At 27.7% G+C, this 14,694-nt stretch overlaps 1 protein-coding gene across 3 annotated transcripts in view; it reads right to left on the reverse strand.

The window, feature by feature from the left end:
- LOC107446980 (tRNA (34-2'-O)-methyltransferase regulator WDR6) overlaps positions 1-14,694 on the reverse strand; it is a 68,973-nt gene that overhangs the window by 7,612 nt on the left and 46,667 nt on the right. For all 3 annotated transcript variants that reach the window (XM_071178678.1, XM_016061785.4, XM_016061777.4), the window contains 4 exons: positions 12,159-12,360; positions 8,273-8,544; positions 3,231-3,377; positions 756-927 (listed from right to left, as the gene is read on the reverse strand). In XM_071178678.1, the coding sequence (XP_071034779.1) occupies positions 756-927; positions 3,231-3,377; positions 8,273-8,544; positions 12,159-12,360 (793 nt within the window). The remainder of the gene's footprint in view (positions 1-755; positions 928-3,230; positions 3,378-8,272; positions 8,545-12,158; positions 12,361-14,694) is intronic.

The raw sequence follows: 14,694 nt of genomic DNA on the forward strand, positions 1-14,694 counted from the left end.
CGAGTTGTCAGCTGTATTTTTTATTATTATCTTTTTATATTATTGTTATTAAAAAAATGGTTTAAATTAAGTTTTTTTATTGTTCCAATAATTAAAGCACGCAACCTTAAACAACTTTAATTATGTTTTAAATAATTCCAATTTGGTGTTCGATCTAGAACACCTAAAATAGTTTTTAGGTGCAGAAAATAGTTTAAAAGTTTTACAATATGCTAATATGTCAAAAAAATATAAATTAATAATTTTATGTTTCAGTGTAAGGTGTAATTTAACTATTCAGCAATGAATGAAATGAAATCTGATAATTAAGCCATTATCAGATGTAATGTCCGTAATGTGCAGAAAATGAACAGCCCCTTTTCATTCCCTGCACATTACAGAAAAATGGTGTTTTTATCTACTGTAACAAGGAAAAACTATTATAATAAAAAATTTTCATAAATAATAATTGTCACATAGTAAGCAGGATACTCTCCACTCCAATGTTTATTCTATAAAACCTCAAATTTTTATTTTTCATATGAAATTAAAATTTATATCAGTAATAAGTATATGGCACAAGAAAATTATTTCATGATTAATATAATGATTTGACTATAAGTATAAATAACAACTAGTTTTAGAGTATTAAAATACAATCAAAGAAAGATCAGAATTAAATATAATTTTTTACCATAGAGCAATTTCAGCAGGAATTTACAAACAAACAAAATGAATAAAACTATTCCCAAAACAAGAAAGACAGAAAACCTTACCTATTCTCCCAATACTCCAAATTTGCTATATCTGGAATGAGAGAAATCACTGATCTATGAAGATTGATAGTTACTGCAGTGGTAGGAGAATTAATGTAGTTTACTTTCCATACATTGAGTCTTTGATCAACAGATGTTGATACTATTGTAAATGGATCAAGGATCTTAACACCTGTCAATAAATGCGAAATTTTTGTAACTGAACTGATTTTTGAATGAAAAATTACATTTTTAAATGTCATACATTTAATGGTATTGCTTTGAAAATTACAACTTAAACTAAAATTAAAATTACTAAAAAAAATAGGCTAAATATTTTTATGAAGATATTTAATGTGACCTAGAGGCATTTACAATTATTTTGCTATTATCGATTATAATGGTTTGATAAAGATAAAATCAGGCAAAAAAGGAAAACCTAATTAAAATCATACTAAAAATGGAAAATAGCGAATGGTCTCGAGTTAAATGTTTTAAATTTATAAATTATTGAATTATAATAAAGATTTGATTCTTTTTAAAACAATAAAAGTTAAAAATGATAAAGCTAGAAAATTATCTATAGTAGCTAACATAAGCCGAATAACAAGGCTTGAAACATTTATTTAAAGATAATATTATGAAAGCTAATTTACAGGAAATGTGTGATTAAGCAGTAGCTTTTTACATATTCACATTTTTTACAAACCATACACAATTAAAATTATCGCAGTTTATGAAGAAAAATATATTATTGATATTTATTTATAATGAATTATAATAAATTTTGAGGCATTACAGGATGATGCAATAAAAACCATAAAATTATAGGCCATTATACTAAATTTTTCATTTTTTTTAACTTTGTCTGTTTGATCATAATAGGTTTATAAATAAAAATTTTGTATAAGCATTTTATTCATAAATGGAAAAATCAGATAAATGGAGATCATAAATAAAAAAGTCAGATAATCAGAGTTTTTGTAATTACAGCAAGACCTCAATTATTCGAGCTAATTGGGACCGCTAGTACCTTGGATATCGGAAATCTCGGTTAATAAGAACCATGTATAAAAACTTTCCGTGCTTGCGAATTCAACTACTTTTAAAGTAAAAAACAATAGAACGTTTTTTAAATGATAAAAATAAACATATATGAACTTATGTTTCACAGCTAAAAAGATTTAAAAAGGAAATCAACTCTAGTAGTAAATTTTAAAAAGTAAAATGGAATTTTTTTTAACTATACTTAGTTAAATATCGAAAGACGCATTTTCAAAAATAACACAAATCTCAAGAAAATATCGCATTTTTAAAATTTACACGATTAAACTTACAAGTCACATGACCACTGTTAACAAAGCATATTGCCTTCTCAGGGTGTAATATTTCATGGAAGTTGAGTGCTTTTGTGGGGAATAAGTGCCTGTAACACGGAAAACGGACTAATATGTGTATACTTTCTTCCAAGCTCATTTTGGAGACGAGAAAAAAAATTTAGACTTCGTAATTGCCTCGGTTAACAGAAACCTCGGTTAATCGAGGTTCTACTGTAATTTATAACTGTGCATTACAGAGCGTTATTTATTTTTATTAATTATCTAGACCTTAAGGATTGTTTAATAATTAAAGATGGGCATGAAAATCATAAAAACTCTGGACATCATAAAAAATATATACAATATTTAATCAATTAACCTTTTGACACAGATTTTAATTAAACATATTTTTTTCGTTATTTAGTATTAATATAGGTGGTAATAAATGAAAAATATTATATTTAGCATTTTGATTATTTATGTTTATGAAACACATGTGTCTTTTTCTGAGTTAAAAGGTAAAATCTTCCAACCACAGCTCACTTCCGAACATTAATTTTTAAAAATTGCTCTTATTTGTAATTATTTCTATATCTTACAGAAACAGTTTTCCTCAGTGAAATTTCTTTAATTTACAAAACCAATTATTGATAAATTTTTGAATTCGAAGGATCTTTTTTTTAAAAAACTACTTTATTGGGATTTTTTTTAGTAACTATTAGATTGTTTTTATAATTAAATACCTAAATATATTTTTGCTAGTAATTAGAGCGTCAGAAAAAATATGCAAAAGGGACACCAGTGACCTATCTGCATCAAAGGGTTACATCGCAAGTTTAAATACTTTCTACAAAATAACTGCTTGATAAATTTACTTAAATTTCATGATTTTTTTAACAATAAATGTCATTAACTTTTTACTATATTGAAGAGCTTGGGACAAAATAGTGATGAGTTACAATTTTTGCAAAAGTGGCATTTTTATATCGAATTGTTCTATAGTATTGTTATTAGATAATTATTATAATAATTTACACTAGGTAACAGCACAAAATACAGAAAGATTTTATTGCTTAATGCTTTCAACCAAATAATCTCTTGAACAATTTGAAAATGGAACATCATTATCTTGCTCTAAGTATTTTAATTGTATATTATTAGCTTATGATTTTCTTACCAGTTATTTGCGAAGCATGTGCATTCGAAATGTGATATTTTGATACAACTTTGATTAGATTCTTAACAGAAGGCAATGCCTTAAAATCTATGAAAGCAACCATCAAACTATTGTCATCTCCACCTGAACAAATCATCCACACTGAAGCTACAAGTAAAAGAAAAATCATAATTAAGAGTGTTACGATTCATGCAGTGCTGTAGTTCGGAGCCATTTTCCCAAATATTTGGTTTGCTGTATTAAGAACTTTTTTTAAAATAATTTGATAAATATTTCAAAACAATTCCTTTTCCTTCTTTTTGATTATGTATTTATTTTTACGACATGAAACAAAAATTTCTGCTCGGTTCTAGAAAAAAAAATGGTCACTCTGTGAAAATTATCTATTGTTCTTTAATCAGAATCAAACGCACAAGTGAGCTTTCAAATTAGATTGGTGCTATTTTGGGCCTCATTTGTAAACAGAAGCAATGAGAATAATCCTGTTAAAAAATTTAAATTCAGAGATGTTTAGTGCTTAAAATTTTTGATATAGCTGATAAGCTAAGTAATTAAAGTAAATATTTAAACGACATTTAACAGTATTTAATGAGAACAAAATCTTTATATAAAGTTGCTTTCAATTAATTTCATGTGGTTTGCAAAATTTTGAATATTAAATTAGATTACTTTTCTTTATAACTCTGTTATACATATTTTATAATCTGGTAAACAAGGAAATTAATCTAAGAGCAATTAATTACGTTCAAGCAATAAAAAAGAGGTGTTCTTGGAGTTAGCTCACTCTTTATTTGAATAGACACTTTCAAAGTAAGTAATATAAGTTATTATTACAATTGTGAACTTCTTTAGTTGCTATTAATGCAATGTGTTTAATAAATCAGAAGTGCATAGTACTTTTCAAATGCTAATTAAAAATGTGTACCCACTCAGTAATATTTAATAGAAATTTATATAGTTTATAATATCATGCAATTATTTTATCAATAGCTTTTATGATCAATATACCAAAGATAAAAATCTTGCAAATTGACAACAAACCCCCCTTTTTATAAAATAAAAAAATATCTGCTTTTTTTTAATTAAAGCTTTCCATGTATTTTAAACTGGTCGTTTTTTTTTTACGACAAAAATCAGTCAATGATGACAGGTACCCTATAAAAAGATCAGGTCTCCCAAATATTTTTTTCTAACTACAGCACTGAATTCCTGTAAAGATGCAGAAAGAGATATATTTACAGGGCTTGTACATAGTTTCCCATAAAAAAAATTACCTGAGATTGAGTGCAACAATTCAAAAACATCACAATGCACCAGTTAAGACACTTTAAATATTTGGCCTTTCTTTAAAAAAATTTCTCACGAAATGCTTAGAAGATTATTTTATATTTTAAGAGGTGTTTAGTCATCTAATTTCTCATAGTTATCAATAACTATTAAAACCTTCAGGGGTTTGAGAGACCAGTTATAAATTCCAAGACAAGTATTTCAGAACACACAATGGCAGAAATAATAGCAATAAGGTTGTAACTTGTATTGATTACTTTGTTAAAATTTCGTAAACCTAGTTTTAATATTTATGAAGATATGGACATTTATAAAAATTATTGCCCATGTGCAGAGAAAAAGTTTAAAAAATGTTTTTTTTCATAAGTTTGTAGTGAATTGTATTAGGTTAACTAACGAAAAAAGTCGTATTTTAATATCTTGAAAACTTAAAACAATTTTATACTTTTTAAAAGAAAGCTGAAAGTAATAAGGGGTTTTCCTCAAATATCATTTTATATCAGAAGATAAAATTTGAAAACAAATGAGATAAAACCTTTTAATAATTGTCCATACACCAAAATGTGATGCTATAAGGAGAGAAAACATACTTTTATGGGGGATGGGGTCACTGCCTACAATGCTGGTATCATTTTTAATAAAACTTGTTTCTTTTTTTTTAGAACAAAATATAGCCTCTAAAGTTATAAAATAAATCTCCAAAACATGAAGTACGCATCTTGAAAATTCCTATTAATAAAATATTTAGCTTAAATTAAACGAACATAATTGAAAACTTTTGATAGGGTACAAATTAGCCATGAGATCTGCTCCTAGAATGAAATCTACCCATTAAAGTTTCAGTTTATTTACTTTTAAATTAACAAAAACTTTCAGCTGGTATGTATTAGTCGTGTAATGGTTAGGTTGTTTTCCTTTTAAGAGAAATTCGGGTTCTCGGACAATTGAATTTTATCTCTGTTTTTGTTCTTAAGAAAATTGATAACTATTTAATATGTTTATTTTAATTTTAAAATTATTATTTTTTAATTTAAATTAATTTTTTTCTAAATTATATTTTTAAAAACAAAAAAAAATTATTAGTATTCATTTTTAATTAAAACATATGGTATAAATATATGATATAAGTATCTTAAAAAATAATACAAAACATTAAGTTAACATTAATTTCCTCCTTTTTTTGCTAATATTGTTTGCTTGAAAAATATATTTATACGTTTTTATTTTTTTAATTGCACATTCTTAGATTAACTTTCTATATGGTTAAAGTTCAATAAGTAAAAGTTTTACTAAAGATGGAAAGAATAGCATGCAGCAGAAATGCTACATGTTCGACGTTAAATAGAAAAGTTCTGCATTTTGCAAGAGGTGAAGTTTCAAGCAATATTCTCAAAGAGTGAATGCCAGTCGAATACCGAGAGGAAGGCATTTAGAGAATGACCACATAAACTTTTCATCCATTCTTTTTAATTTAGGGTGTTACTGTCTTGTTAGTTTTATGAAAACAGGTGAAATTTTTTAAAAATAAAACATCAGTTTGGAATTTAGGTTCATAATTAAAACATTTTTCTGTATTACTTTATTTTTTAATCAAAGATAAAAAAAATTACTTCAACAATGACTTTTTTTTTTAATGTTATGTCCCGATGTGTTATTCCTTATTTTACAATATATGGTCTTTTCGGCAGAATTTTTTTTTTTTAAATAACTTCTTTTTTTGAAAGAAATTTTAAAAAAATTAATGTATTTTAAAAATATTTGTTGTATATTTTAAACTATATTAAACGTATTATTGTTTCTGTACAACTATGAAAGAATCAAAATTAATTTCTGATAAAAAAAACTAAGCGTGTTAAGATATGGTACTAGGATGTGTGTACTAGGTGTGAACCTGTGAGTCAAATGTACTCCTAATATAATGTGACATCGTTGAGATGAATCTTAATATGTGTTGAAGATAATAATGTAAATGTGTGTAAGATATTATGTTGAAAATAGTCTTATTTTGTCTCTAAATTAAGTTTTTAATTAATGACTAGTTTGAGAAATAGACTAGATAACTTTCGGTTTGTCTAAACGTTTATTATTGTTATAGTTTCCGTTGCACATAGGTTTTTATTTATTTATATACATAGTTTTATATACCTATATAAGTCTGAGTAGAGAATATCTTATCTTTCCCGAAAATTGTCTGATAGTAATAACACTTGGACATACATGGTTGCCTTTATACAAATATTTGATTATGCCTGTTTTGGGAGAGGGGATTCGAAATTTGAAATAATCCGATTTAAATTTGCATGGGAAAGCATTCCCGCAAACGTTGTCCCATGCCGCTAGGAGCACTTTCCTATTATGACCTGTTTAGAGGCACACGAACAGTTAGTTCATAATAGAGAAGTTTCTCTAGTGGCGTATGAATCCCTTTATAGGCATGGGTTTCTATGCAATTTTAATACTGATGATAATTGTTGAAATATTTACGGCACCCTCTGTTATTCATAACGGTTTATAACTTGTAAATTTTGACAAAAATAGACTAAAACTGTAATTAAAAGAAAACATTGCAGCTTGGAGAGAGAAACCAATTACAGATTTAAAATCTGCAATGTGAAAATACATTCAAGATCCAATAAAAAAATTTACGCAACAAGAAAGAAATTGTTTCCCAGTGAAATCATTTCATATTTTCCTATTATTTTAACGGTTGTCCCTTCTTTTGTTAATACATTTTTACGAGTTTATTTTTTATTGATTTTAAATGGATATTTTTCAGATAGAATACTTCAGAAACAGTTTATTACAATTTCTCTTCATAATGAGAACTGTTGCCATAAACGATTTTAGATATAGCATGTGAATAAAGTAAGAAAGAGGAATGTAAAAAAAAACAATTAGTAAATTAACAAGTTAGTATTAACTACCTGTACAGGTGTATTATATATGTGTATTGTATATGTAGTATGTATAGGTGTATTAACTACAAATAGCTGTGAATTTGTTTATGGACGAATTATTGAAGAGCATTTTAGTGAATAGTCTAAACAGTAAATTAGTTTATAAATGTATAAAAATGTTTAAAAACCTATAAATTGTTTGGCGGAAGTTGGCATCAACAATTTTTCATTTTTTAAAATTATTTTTAACAAAATGACGAGATATGGAATGCAAAATATGACAAAAATTTTTATTGAAATAAAAATGCAAAAATAATTAATTTTATATGTGTCACAGCCTATCCTGTGTTGTACGCCATGCTCGATATATATGGTACGCTATAACTTTTACATTTTTGCAAAAATCAATTCAATATTTTCCTTTAAAATGCGTTGGAATAAAAATCTCTTAAAAATGCCTTAAAATTAAAAGTGAGAAAAAAACAGAAACATTTTGTTTCAGATAGTATATTTCCATTTCAAGAATCAACTTTACAATGCAAGAAAAAAATTTACGCAACTTTGTCCAAATGTGAAAACAAATAGAATTTTTGTGAAGAGCTTAAAAGTTAAAAGTGGAAACTGTAAAGCTAAATCTTATGTAAAATAGAAATTAGTACAATTTAGCCAAAACTACACATTTTTTCACAGTTATTTTTTCCATTTTGCCGTAAGAAACTTTTTTTTTTAAATAAGACTTTTTTTTTTCCTTTTAGTTTCAAACTTAATATTGTGAATGAGAGTCATAGGTTAAGAAGCTTTAAAATACAGAAATAATAATCAAACCATAGATGAAAACATTCATATTTTGCATATTACCTACTAGAAACCTGTAATCTAAAGCATTGATGCCAGATTGATGAGAGTTCTTCATGTCCTCTGCTTCAATCATATTTAGATACTCCCCATGTAAGTTGTCATGCTGAAGGACTTTCAAGCTTCCATTTGTTGCTCCAATAATGTATGAAATTTGCTGTGTAGCAGCTACCAAATTGGAACGATCACTCACAAGTTTAAGGATACAATTTTCATTATGCTTAAATGAGTGTTTTATTGTAAGTTCGTTTTCATCGATATCGAAATTATACAATCTGTAAATAAATGAGTAACTTTAAGTAAACAAATCAAAATTATATAATTATGTTTATCAAATGTTACAGGAAAGTAATCCAGAGTGTCCACAAGCACCCTACCTGTTTGACTACCTGTTTTTGTAACAGGTAGTCAAAATTTTATTATTAGTTTTACAGTTATCCCTTATTTGTGTACATAAAATAATAAAAAGGACTTTCTGTAAAAGTTGTAATTGAAAAAAAAATTACATGAAAAAATATTAAAATTTAAGGTACTGCAGACTCAAATTAATTAATTTCCCTAACTTTTCTAAATTGTTGAAATTCCCTTTACTTTTCAATGTTTTTTTTTTTCTCTTGCCACCTTGGTTATTCCATAACAACCAGTTGCTGATAAAAGCGTCAAAAAGTTTCTTTCCTCTGATCGTCTCAATACTCATTTGTTAAATTTCAATTTATTCAGGTTTATATGTTTTTATTTTAGAGTTTGCTTTTTGTCTAAGTGAAACTAAGTTATTTTATAAGTTAAAACTTACAATATTATTTGCTTTTGCAATATTACTCAGTATTAACTAATTATTTAATGTTTTAATTTGTTTGTCAATAAGTTTTTTTTCTTTTAATTTTTTTTTATTGAGAATTGTTTTTTGTGCATATTGTTTTAGTTTGAACTAATGGAACTAAGCTCTTTATAAGGAGCATCCAAGAGTTTAGGAAAAAGAGTAATCATGAGCTAATCCTCGACACTAAAATGTATTTCATTTTGTTTGCAAAGCAAATAAAAACATAATTGCATAGCGATTATTGGTGGCTGACAAGCGACAGTGAGCTGATCCCTTTAGTAAATAACAATAAATCTAAACTATCCTTTTCAGTTAGACATAGAAAACTTTCAGACCTAGTTTTATGCAACAGCATTAAAAAGTCTGTTTTTAGTTTAAATTGTACTTTTATGATGAGTGACATAATATATAGTTTAGTACGATCTTCGAAATATTATTTAAAGCAAGAGTGTGCAAAGCAAGTTACACTTGAAGGTTACAAGTGGCACCGCAGTGAGGCCACCTCAATCATTGCTTAACCAAGATTTTATTGATGCCGATACGATATCATGTTCTCATTCTTAATTAAAGTAAACTTTTAAAAATGGTATTAACCCTGAAGAAGAATTCTAGAATTTAAATTCCAAAGATATCTAAAGCTTGCATTATTAAAACAGTTATTATTTTCTACTTGTTAGCTTTTACAAAATGCTTTGGAAGGAATGAAATTCAGAATGATTATTAGAAATATTGAAAAGGTACCAACATCTAATCAAAGAATGAAATTGATTAAAACAAATTTTAAGAAAAAATTTTTAGGATTAGGACTTAAAAATAATAAGTCAAAAGCGATAACAGCAGCTAAAACCAAGTTTGTCTCATGTAAACAATTTAAACTAAAAGTCAGAAACCAAAAATAAGCAAAAACAAAATTTTAAAGATAGGTATGTTAGCAAAAATAGCACTTCATTAGGGGACACACTGCCTGTTAAAAGTACCAACATGCCAGGAAATGTTTTCAACAACCTACTCCATGTCCAACAACATTTTAGATGTAGAGAATGTAGGGTGCAGCAAAAAAAAAAAAAAAAGGATAAACTATTTTTAATAAAACTTTGTTAAAATATTAATAAATTAACAAAATCTAGCAAATATTAATTGTAAAAAAAGCAGACTTTTACAAATAAATGTAATTGGTTTCAAAGTAGCCACCTCCTACAGCAATGCAGAGACACAAACACTCGTTGAAATTTTTAACAATGAGCTGTACGTCAGTGTTGAGAGAGATTCCTTTTCCCTGATGAGAAGCTCTTAACTGTCCAACGAGCTCATAATTCCCAAAAGGAAAAAATCTAGTCTGTAGATGCTCTAAGCCTCTCAGCAATTGTTGAACATCCCAAAAATCCAAAGTTAGTCATGGTTGGGTGACGACTTTCCACAATCTGCAAAACATCACTGGTTTTTTGTGGATGAGAGAATTAAAATAAATCAAAAAATTTACCAGTGGATATTCAAGAAGTTGTTATACTTGGGTGGGCCAAAAAGCACTATAGCAATTGAAACAGGGTGTTTCGACAAGACTCCACACTCATTAGCTTACACAGCCAAAAAGACACAAGAGTGGTGCACAGAGCATTTTTTGGACATGATATTATCTAAAGAATAGTCACCCTACTCGCCAGATCTCAATCCCATGGATAACAGTGTGTAGTCCATTTTAGAGTCTAGCTCCTACACTAGATCACATAAAAGACTGGAAACAAAAGATTGGACTCACTAAAGCAATCATTTCATCGGGAATGAGATAGATGCAAAAGCAGAAGACTTGGGATCCATGCTGAAAATTTCAATAAGACTATTTTTATTATTATGTGTTATAATTTGTTAAGTTATATTAAAAATTGTTTCTTAATTTTTTAGCCACATCATGTTATTAGAATTAAGAAAGATTTTTCCTTCCTATTATTATTCTTATTATGCTAGAGTAAGGACTCCTAGAAAGCAGAGAGGTCGAGAAATTCCAGCCTCAGTACAAACAATTGTGATTCATCTTTATCAAACAAAACTCTCGAGTAGCTATAATACCATCATAAAAACACCTCTCCTTCATCCTTATTATTCTAGGTTACTAAAACTAATGTAAATGAATTAATTTATGTGTGATAATCGATAACATATTTTTATTTTATCTGTTAATTAATAACAGATGTTTAATAACAGATTATATATTTTTTAATCTATCAGTATGATACCAAAACCAAGAATGTAAGACAGTATGAAAATTGCTCGAGTAATATGGCGCATCTGAAATAGTCTGTCAGATAATTGATACATTTAGTTTAAAAAGTAGATCACCCCATATTCATTTAGTATCTAAAACAGTTTAATAATATATATTATTGATAAAGGGTGTCCCAAAACTTATGGTACTTATGTACCTTAAAGGGGGGTAAAAGAAAATTAGACAAACAAAAATCACCATACAATTCATGGTTCGAATGCAAGTCATAACAAGTCTTTTTTCACAAGTCATAACGGACTTTTTTTCTGGGTTGGAACATTTAATTCTATGACTTGACTTTTTCTTTTAGGGTCGTATGAAGAGTCTTATCTAAGACGATGGTCTCACAGATTTTACTGAAAGCCTTGTTGCCCAGATATCCCTGACACCATAAGAGAGATGGCTGATGTTTTCCCCCAACATAAGACGGTCACTCCTTTGCTGATGTGAAGCCTCAATGTTAGCGGCCACAATTTTGAGATTTTTATGATGGGGACTCAATGTTGTTTAATTTCATTTTGTTGAATAAAACGTTTTTCTTCATTTTATTGGTTTATCTTCATTCTATTTCTGTTTTGTTTCTCATCATTCTGTGATACATCATGTTACGTGCTCTAGCGCTTTACGACATGCATTCCGACCATGGATTGTATGAAGATTTGTACTTGTCTAGTTGTCTTATATCACCCCCTAACATATAAATCATGACTTTTGGAACACCCTGTATTAATAATACACCTTCCTTGGGACACACTGTAGAGAAAATTGAGATATTTACATTAAAAAAAATCAGTGTTTGATTTATTCACCTAAAATAACCATCAGAACAAGCCACCCCAATATCGTAGTGATTATTCCAATTATCTATTACAGTATTGCCACTTGCACGTGAAATGGAAACATCCATTAATCTAGTTTGCGATTCAGTTGGATCACTTCCTCTAAACTTCAACATCGAATTTTCACTAGACCCCATTAGCAAGGTAGACTTCAGCTGTTGACATATCGCATCTGTGAAAATAAAATGTGGTTTTAAAATTAACAAAATCTAGAACTCAAGTCAATAATATCAATATCAGGGTCAAAAAACTTTTCATGATTTTAACAATGGAAGTCAAAATCCTGTACTAAAAACCTTAAAAAATTACATTTATGTATTGATATAAATATCTATAAACTAATTCAATGATACAGTTTAATAAGATTTTAAGTTCAAAAACCAAATTGAAAATTACAATAACACAACAAAATATGTCTATTTCATTAATGTGAAAATATAATGATTGTGCTAAATAAGGAGTTGACAGAATAATTCCAAACAAAAGCTCTCTAACAAAATAAAATGTGAAGATGAAATTAAAATGTATTTCTCAACTGCATAAACTTAAACTATAACAAAACCATATATTTATATAGTAGAATGTATCAGTATTTAAAGTTGTTTTAAATGAATTATGACATTGTGACTATCTTCCCCCTTTTTTATTTCACAGTTTTAGCCAGTTATTAACACATGCTATGTCAAAAATCTTGAACTAATCTTGGCTAGTATAATGGTTAGTTTTCAACTTCCTGTTACATGCATGTGTCATAGACTAATTTAAAATTTAGCTCTTTGCAAATGTTGCCAGTATTAGGTAATGCACCAAGCTAATAAAAGAAATCTTAAGTATTCTCAAACCTACTTAATTTCTTTCAGATTCATTACACTTAGCCTATATGCTGCCTTTAGATATCTAGAAATGTATGAAGATCACACAATCAGCTAAATTGTACAATTTATAATACAATTTTACGACTCTGGGCTTATTGCAAATTTCCTATTTCCGTGGAGTTATAAGTTCTCCACGAAAGCAAATATCTCCCAATACTTAATCCAGGAGCTCCCTTGTCTTTTGGAATAGGTTCAAAATTACATGGTTATGGAGTTGAACACTAGTAGTTATAAACCCAAAAATGGGTCGGCTGTTCAACGGAGGTTATAAAATAAGACTGAAAAATGTCAAGATGAATGAAAAATACTGGAGATTTTTCCGATTAGCATAGCACACCGCAAAATGATATGAGCAGTTAGCAAAGAGATTTTCAATTTCAATTATCAGATTTATATGTTGTCGATTAATTGCCAGATTATTCAAAAAAGTCATAGAGTTTGATAAAAAGGATTTATTTAAGAAATCCAATTAATTAGTATTAAAATGAGTAATCATAAAGTGAATTTAACAAAAGAAGATAAATTAAATAATTCCTTAATTATTTATTTATTTATTTGCTTTTTCAGAAAAAAAGCATGTTAAGTTTTTATTAAATAATATATTTTGTTTGAATATGCACTTTTTGCATTTAACTCTGCTTCAAGTAGACAACATCTATAAAATCTTGTTAGAAGAGTCAAGATGTTGCAGTGTGATGTAAATATGTTAATTTCATTCATTAACTCTTCATCCTTAGAGCAAAATTTTTAAATAATAAAGTGAATAAGAAAATGCATATGGAAAGGCCCTACAAAAGACTCTCGATTGTGATTGAAAAAAAAAGACCGGGATCTTTTAATTATAATTTATTTGTTGCATGTTAAAGAGTAATTATAGACTCCATTATGTATCAAATTTCTCTATTGTATGCACTCTATAATGTTTCCAACTTACATGAGGCTGGGGGCCAAACTTACATGAAACTGGTACAAAACAAAAGCATTGAATTACAAATTAAAATAAGTAGATTTTCAAATATATTTAATTGCATATTAAAAAATTCTGACTACAATAACTTAAATGTGCACCAATGTATTAAACAATTAATGGTATCAAACTGTTAATAGATATAAATTGTTAAGATATAAAGCTTAAAAGTACTTAAAACCCTTATAGATTTTTTACGAAAATTGTCCGCAAAAAATGACAACTAATATATTTTAGTTTGCCGGTCACCAAAAAAGGCTTTGCGGATCAGACGGGGGCCGCCAGTTGGTAACTACTGATGTATACAAACCAAACAAGAAAAGTTGGGGGGAAAAAATTAAAAATTTAGAACATTGAAAGATTTAAACTTTCTAATACATAATTTGGACACATAATGAGATTGATGCCTTTTCCCCCAGAATTTCTTCAGACTTTTTAGCTGGCTGTTACCCTAATCAACTTAAATAAGGCTGTGGAACTAATATCGCAATTGTTAAGGTAGCGAGAGATGTGTCTTTTGCTTAATTCTGCCCTATTATTCTAACACGTTTAATTTTTGTTTCCATATTAATTAAATGGAGTTCTCACGAAAGATGGTATGAATTTCTTCAAAAATAATTTGAAGCAACAATTCAATTGGACAATTTAAACATGAATGAAATAA

Source organism: Parasteatoda tepidariorum, chromosome 3, assembly GCF_043381705.1.
Source record: "Parasteatoda tepidariorum isolate YZ-2023 chromosome 3, CAS_Ptep_4.0, whole genome shotgun sequence".
Taxonomy (NCBI): domain Eukaryota; kingdom Metazoa; phylum Arthropoda; class Arachnida; order Araneae; family Theridiidae; genus Parasteatoda; species Parasteatoda tepidariorum.